Below are 8,116 nucleotides of genomic sequence, written 5' to 3'. Positions count from 1 at the left end.
ATAAAATAAGAACATAACAAAAATGAATTTTGTATATCAATATCTATATAATAGTCAGTTGCAAATAAATAATATAAAACTCTAGTAAAAAAGTGATTAAAATTTCCTATGTAAAATATAACTTAATTAGTTAAAATATAGCTAAAATGTCAGATATTATGTCTGATATAATATTTACAAAATAATTACAATTTATAAATAAAAATATATATATGTACAACTAATTAATCACATTCACACAATTATAAATAATTAACGTAGATAATATTTTGTGATGAGAAGTTTGCTCATTTATTTATTATCAATACAGAGATAATAAATAGAATTTTATAATCAACTATATATGACCATAACATTATGAGCAAACTTCTCATTATAATTCATATTATTGTATACCATCAAAGAAACAAATAACATTTACATTAAAATTATGTCAGCGAATCTAATATCTACATTATAAATAAATACTTCACTCAATAGGATTCATACAAATGAAAACAAAACATCAAACGAATAAGAAAACAAAACACAATACTTAATGGATGATCACAGCTATTATTTAGATTTTGGGGAATATATATTTCCATGTTGTTGAGAAGGCTTCTTTGCACTGGGCTGACTTTTATTTTGAGCCTGCAAACTTCTCACAATTGTATCATGGCTGCAGTGCCAAACGTACTCTCCAGCTGATTAATTTTTAATTGCTGGTACAAAAATGCTTGTTGTGCAAAAGGAGCCATGTGCGAAGCAGCCAAGTTTATGTTATAAGGGTTTTAGGACTACTATACAATTTTGGAATTTGTTTGTATGGATGGCCAGCTAGGGAATTGGTTGAACTAGGCCTAGAATATTCACAAGGCGGACTAGAGCCTGGAGAATTAGAAACTAGATTTGCAGGTGGTGTTTTGAACAAAGCTGATAATTGTAAAGTCATTTGAGCTTCCAAACTCTCAGCTGTGGTCAATGGTAATTGTGGTAATTTAGAATGGTTTTGTTCATGTTCAGAGAGTTTGCCTTGGATAGTGCTTGGTGATGATAGATCTAGAGCAATATCAGATTTTACTTTATTAGATATATTTGATTTAGGACTTTTCTGAAGGTTTGGACAAGGTGGTTTTGATGATGTTCCTGCATTAACCGGAAATTGTTCAGTTTTACTTCTGTTGGATTTAGGTGCATGCATCAATCTCATTGCATCAATCTGCTGTAGGGATTGAAGGAAAGTTTGTTGAAATGTTTGTGGAGGACTTGACTTAGATATTTTTGTATCAATTGGCTTTAAACTTGGTATAGGTCCTGGACTTTTCAGACTGATTTCTTGATTTATTTTAGTAGTTTTTTCATCACACTTAGCATTTTGTTCGGGCAACTTTAAGATTTCTATATAGTTATTAACAGGACTATTTCTTTTATTTTCAGATAATTTTATTTGTTCAGACTTAACTTCAGTGAGTGTCATTTCACTAACATTCATGTTATTAGTTAAGGCTTGTACTGGATCTTTACTTTCGGTGAGAGATATTGATAAGGATGAAGGTAGTTTAAAATATCCCGAATCAATTAAGTTACGAAGTGCACAAGCCCTTTGATCAGTCTCTGGAGGTTTGTGCATTGCTACATCATTCACACCTTCTTTCATTGCTGTTGGTGTTGAATAATTTGATGGACTAGGCACTGGAGCTATTTTGATAGTTTTTTTGTTACCATTAGGTTAATAGAACTTTGCATTTGTTTTAATTTTGGCATAAGCTCACAACTTTTATTTAAATTGTTCAAATTATTTTTAATCTGTTAATAGCAAATTCAGGTGTGAGAGGTGATAAATCCATTTTTAGTTCATCACCCAAATCTGGACTAATTTTTTTCTTTTTTGTGTTAATTCTAGGAGTAAAAATCTTACGCTTTCCATTTTTTAATCCTGGATCCTTCATTGAAGATTGAACTGGTGTAGTGGGTTGTGTAGGAGTAGATTGTATAGGAATAATGTTTTCAAAGCTAGCTGTGACAAGATACCTTTATCTATTTGTTTCTCCTTTATGACTTGTTGATGTGTAGTATTTGAATTGACTAAAACTTCTCCATCATTTGAAGTTTGTTTAGTAACAGTCTGCTTCTCAGGAGATTTCTTAACATCCATATTTGCAGATTTATTAACATCCGTATTTGCAGATTTATTAACATCCGTATTTGTAGATATTTTAACATCCATATTCGGAGATTTCTCAACATTTGTATTTGGAGATTTCTTAACATCTGTATTTGAAAAGTTCTTAACATCAACATTTGGAGTTGTGCTAACATTACAATTAGGAATGGAAGTTGTAATTGATTTATTTTCATCCTTGCTGCTAACTGAACAAGTTTTCAAATCCAAGAATTTTTTGCAGACACTTGAGAGATTTCACATATTTCCATTTTTTCACATTTTGAGATGAATTGATTTGGGTGTGAATTTTCATTATTTAAAACTGCAACTTTATTGCATTCTTTAGAGTCCATTGTACTGGTAGAAGAATTAATATCTGAGTTACTTTTTCTGGTGATTTATACTTCTGGATATATCATGCACAAAATTTTCTTTTAATGAATCAGTTAATGATTCATTTTTAACTTCCTTTGAGCTTGTAGTTATTTTATCATATTTAATATCTGTTTTTAATAATTCAAGAATAAGGCTCTTGTTATCAGAATTGACGTTATTAGTTGTAGTTTGATCTGTTTTAGGCAAAAGTGTCATTGCTGGAACAGATGTCGTATCAATTTTTTTGTCTTTACCTTCTACTTTTGAGGGCAATATAGTATTAACAGTCATATTTTTTTGTTTGCTTTTGCCATGGTTGCTGAAATATTTGATTTCAGAATTTCAATCAACGATTTTTTATTTTCTGTGTTTTTTGTTGGAGAATCACCTGTTATATTACTCATTTTTACATCACTTTTCTTCACTGGTACATCAGGTGATAAACTCTTGATATTAGCTTCAGCTTTAATATCTTTAGAATTTTGTGAAATACCATTTTTAGGCGTACCAGCTAATTTTTTTCAATAACCTTTGTTTTATTATCAGTAGATTTCTTTGTTGGTGTGCAGAAACATTTTCATCTTATTACAGTCTTTGATTTTAAGTGATTTATTTGAACTAATATTTTTTGTGGAGAGCAATTTTTCTTTGCTGTCAATTCTATTAATTCTAAAATTGAGATTTTCTCTAATTCACTATCTGGTTTAAACATCACTTGTAGACGGTTTATTAGATTCACTCGGTTCGGACTTTGTTTCACTTTGACTAACTAAGTTTACATCAGTAGTTCTCATTTCTACATCATTATTTAAACAACCTATCATCATTATTTTCAAATGAACTACACACTGGACTATTGGCTTTATTTTCATTTTGAACAAATTGTTCTGTTTCTTCAGTCACAGGGCTAGTTTCACAATTATTAATATCCACAAAGTCTTCTTTGTTTAATTTAACATTATCAATATCAGAATCATTAGTATCTGTGCACTTAAATATCCCAAAATCATTTATGGACGTAATATTTTTAACAAAATTATAAAAAAATCTCATAGGTTCATTCTGTAAAAAGAAATATGAATCAGAGACTTGCTTGTAAATATGACATTTAGAAAAATAAAATACTTACTCTTTTCCATGTGTAAATATATGCTGTATCCATGAGAGTATAAAACTCTGGTAAAGGCACTCGTTTATACATAACATTTACCTGAATAACAAAATCATTAAATATTTGATATGAATTAATTAATATAATTGTATAAATATTATATGGTTATAGTATGCTTACATTATGTCTCGTTGTATCTATATCATATTTGTGTATGAGAAACTTTTTCAAATGCGATATTTTTACTTTAGCAGGGCATTCTAAGTAACGTTTACCATAATTTGTTGTAGATGATGAACTTAATGTATCTGTACCACTGTCCGAAGAGCAAGTAGATAATGTCTCAAACTCTGACCTACAAGTATATTTTATTAAAACACAAAAATAATGGAAATAAGTACAATTTGTTAATAGTTGTGAAACAGAAAACATATTTTTGTTTGTGTTTTAAATCACTGCAAGAAAACTGACTTGTGCATAATAATTTTCATTGAAGTATTTCTTACCCAAAAGTCATTTCAAGTGATAATGATATTTTATCATCAGGACTAAAGATAAGTCTTTCCATATCTTCCCCACGCTGCTCAGGACTTGCAAGAGCAGCAGCTTTTGGATGTTTTTCATAAAACATCCTTCTCCTTTCCATCTCACGCTCGAATAAACCCGGTACTAGCTTATACACAATATCTTGCAAAGCTTTATCAGGCCTAGAATTTTTAGAGTTGATTAAGTATTTTGATATTATCATTGCTAATTAAATAAAAAAAAAGCTGCCAGATATAATTACAGTACATGTTATCAAAGAAATCTCATTATATCTGATTCCATTATGCAAAAAGTTTAAAAAACTTATTTTAAGGATCATTAGTTATGAAACACAATCTAATCAGTAATCAACTAATTTTATTAATATTGATATTAACTTTTTCAATATTTTTTAATATAATTTTCTTCTTATAAGTAATTATAAGAATCAATATTTCAATTCCTAATCACGCATCTTAAATCAAATTTAAAATAAATGACAATTTTCTTACTTAATATTCGGTTTTGCCATGTTGATCATTAGTTCGCAAACAGGACAATAACATTTCACATTTAAATGATTAATTATACAGCTGCGACAAACTGAAAATAAAAAGAATTCGTCAAACACTAGTAACATTTTATCAGGTACAAAATTTTTTCATTATCTTATAATCTTACATGAGTGCAGGCATTCTACAATCGTTGTAGCATCCACTAAATATCCCCGACATAACATACATGTGATATAAGGGTTTACTTCAATAAGTCGGGGTCGCCTGGGAGCAATATCTTCCCAAGATGTGGAGTTTGCCATATTTAAAACTAAGTGATATCTAGAATGGAATGGTAGTATAAATACATTTTATTTTAATAAACATATGTACAACATATATAGAAAAAAATCTATTTGAACTATCACTATCATATGTTTTGTATATATAAATAAATATATATATATATATATATATATATATATATATATTATAAAATTGTATCTTGGGCATCCATCCAGTAATTAAAAAAGTTTTATTGTGAAAAAGTGTATTTACTTGTAGCACTGAAGATGGGTCAAATCAAGACCCGAAACGTATGTTTCTCTAAATAAAAACATTTTTCAATAAAACTGTTTTTTAATTACTGGATGGATGCCCAAGATACAATTTTATCATATTATTTCACCATCTGAAGAAAAACCTCTCGCTTTATATATATATATATATATATATATATATATATATATATATTTATATATATACATATGTGTGTGTGTGTTAAAGTATTTAATATTTAGGTAGAGATACATAAGTAACTTCTTCTATGGCGATACATCAAATGAAAGGCAAATATTTGAAAATTCATCGTTTTCCATTAGTTTCAACATAAGTTTTCACGTCATCATCAGTGGATACGGATATGGTGTTTTACATCGGTATCACATAATTTAGCACTAATATTTTTACACTAGCTTGTCATTCACGAAGAGGATCGTAATTGGATAAAATAGTGTTATGAAACATGAATACTTTAGATGAATTGCAGGATAATTTTGTACTAGTAAGTTGTAATCATGAATGCAATCGAGGCTTTGAAATACTGCTCAAGTCTACTGATGTAAAACACCATATACACTGATGATGACATAAAATCTTATGTCATAATGTATGAATAAAGATTAAATTAAGATTAATTAATTAAAGATAAGTTTTTAAATCTTTGACTTTTATTGGATGTATCGCCTTAGAAGAACTTACATTATATATATATATATATATATATATATATATATATATATATATATGTTTGTTTGTTTGTATGTATGTTTGTATATATGTATTTTGTTTTTAAATATAAAAAAATATTCAGAGGATTCATTTATGATTATTACTAAATCAATAAAAATAATTAATTTATTAATGATGTATTGAAGTAAAATTATAATAATTTAATGAATAATTTTATTAAAGGGTTATTGTTGTGTATTTAATTTATCAAACAAAAGAAATAAATTCCAAAGATTATTTTTCACCGAATGGTACAGTGTAATACATGACAAAAATAAAACATTCATTTAGGGGCAGAGTGTTACTGATAATGTATCTATAATTTAGTTATGTGTAAATATTACCTAAATAGTGATATGGTAAATGTAATCGTAACAGAAGACTTACTTATTTTTAATTCATATCTTGTATCCATTCCCAGTTTGAGCGGTTGATACCAATGCCAAGAGAGGTTTTCATAAATAAGAGTGACATATTTTAGTTTTCACGATATACGCACTTTACACAAGGTGTTCGTAAGTAGTGCAAGACATAAGTAAATGTTGCACTCCATCATCGATTGTTTGTAAACACAATTATTATTTATATCACCATTATTATTGATTTTTGATTATTTTGAGGCTTTTCCTCAAATTTAGTCTAACCTTACTGGCATTATGTTTGGCTGTTTCGGAAAGCAAAGCGTTGCTCCCTCTCTCAATACAATCATCTCTTTTATGCTATTTCTTTCCTTTGCCGACACATGTTACGGGCCCGTATGTAACCGTTCCATCGTCTCCTGTCCCGCTCGGTCGCGCTGCCCAGGATCGCATTTGTCTCACATACCAGATTGTATATACATCTGTGACGGTTCGTAAGTATATAGACGGCATGCACGGTCCCTATTTTGTAATTTTCTAATGTTTTATATAAGAGCATGGGTGGCGCACGAACGGACGAAAATACAGAAAAAAGGATAATAGGATAGTATTTTTAAAATTAAATTATTTTCAGTAAATTTATACAATCCTGCAGGATTTTTTCTGTAACCCATTAATTTTCAAAACAAAACACAAAATATCACTATATTAAAATTATACATAGGGGTCGTTCAAGTATTACGTAAGCACTGTAGGGGGGCGGGGGGGGTTATTTATTTGCTTATTTTGCCTATTTTTGGTAAGAAATTTGCTTACTTTTGATGACAAAGGGGAGGGGGGGTAAATTATTGTAGTAAATCTGCTTACGTAATACTTGAACGATCCCATATAATTTTTTTTACACATTGGTAATTGTTTCTCAAGTTTCCTCTGCTCACGTAATCGATAATACGATGTTAAAATGATTTGTAACTAGTGAATATTCTTATTAAAAGTGAATGTCCTTATAAATACAAAATTTGCAAGTACTAATCAGTCGTAATAATAGAGCTAGTCTGCCAGAAGGCACGTCCATCCATTTGTAGTGGAGCATCACAAATCAATGATTCTATTTTCCTCCCTTGTTTATTATTCCCGCCACCATTTCATTACTATTCACTTTTATACATTTTTCCATATTTTTGTTTCCATGCTTCCAGGTCCTGTGCTTCAGCTTTGTCCTGTGTTTCTGTATTTTTTGTTCTTTCCTACTACAGCAATCATATGCATTTTCTTACCAATTTAGCCCTTCTATTAAGTACTAATTACCTTTTATTAATTTGGTTTAAGCTACCAAATATTGCACACTTTGAATATTGATATTGAATTTGTTATTAATATACGTGGTCTGTTCAAAAAGTACCCGGAATTACTAATAATTAAATTTCGCGGGTCTGGAGTGTCTGATTGTCAAATTTTTTTTTTTATTGTGTTGGTATACATGCCCCTAAAGTATGATGAAATTTTCAGCTATATTCACTGTTTACTTTGTCTGTGGTAGTCGCTAAGGTTCGACGTGTTTTTCTGAGCTCGGCGATTTTTACAATGGAAGAATTGAAAAGTCAAAGAATTTGTATTAAATTTTGCGTAAAAAATGAAATAAAGTGTTGCAAAGTGCAAAAATTCACCAGATATGGCTCCGTGTGACTTTTTCCTATTCCCAAAGTTGAAGGAGACCCATGAAAGGACGGCGGTTTTCCTCGATTGAAGAAAATCGCTGAGAGTGCTCAAGGACATATCAAAAAGTGAATATCAAGGGTGCTTCGAAAATTGGAAA

The 8,116-nt window shown here is 29.5% G+C and overlaps 1 protein-coding gene across 1 annotated transcript; it reads right to left on the bottom strand.

Annotated features, from left to right (window-relative positions):
* Nucleotides 1–757: 757 nt before the first annotated feature.
* LOC113376311 (protein suppressor 2 of zeste-like) lies at nucleotides 758–6,602 on the bottom strand. The gene is made up of 11 exons (XM_026616216.1): nucleotides 6,329–6,602; nucleotides 4,839–4,993; nucleotides 4,670–4,760; nucleotides 4,139–4,339; nucleotides 3,813–3,987; nucleotides 3,651–3,731; nucleotides 3,339–3,583; nucleotides 2,551–2,840; nucleotides 2,014–2,352; nucleotides 1,469–1,680; nucleotides 758–1,369 (listed from the first exon to the last, which is right to left on the bottom strand). Exons 2-11 carry the CDS (start codon nucleotides 4,972–4,974, stop codon nucleotides 758–760), a joined length of 2,382 nt encoding a protein of 793 aa, XP_026472001.1. The 5' UTR covers nucleotides 4,975–4,993; nucleotides 6,329–6,602.
* Between the last annotated feature and the right edge of the window lie 1,514 nt (nucleotides 6,603–8,116).

The sequence above is a fragment of the Ctenocephalides felis genome, unplaced genomic scaffold (assembly GCF_003426905.1).
Source record: "Ctenocephalides felis isolate EL2017-DRISC unplaced genomic scaffold, ASM342690v1 CF-g0.4_SCAFFOLD_01886, whole genome shotgun sequence".
In the NCBI taxonomy this organism is placed as follows: Eukaryota; Metazoa; Arthropoda; class Insecta; order Siphonaptera; family Pulicidae; genus Ctenocephalides; species Ctenocephalides felis.
The sequence above is the reverse complement of the archived record's forward strand: the minus strand, read 5'-3'. Positions and strand labels throughout refer to the sequence as shown.

Excerpts from the sequence above, each read along its gene's own strand:
- LOC113376311 (XM_026616216.1), bottom strand. The coding sequence starts at position 4,974 with ATGGCAAACTCCACATCTTGGGAAGATATTGCTCCCAGGCGACCCCGA. Across the intron at positions 4,340-4,669 it reads ATGGCAAAACCGAATATTAA|GCCTGATAAAGCTTTGCAAG; the intron begins GTAAGAAAATTG and ends TAAAAATTCTAG. Across the intron at positions 1,681-2,013 it reads GGAGAAACAAATAGATAAAG|CTCCAGTGCCTAGTCCATCA; the intron begins GTATCTTGTCAC and ends CTATCAAAATAG.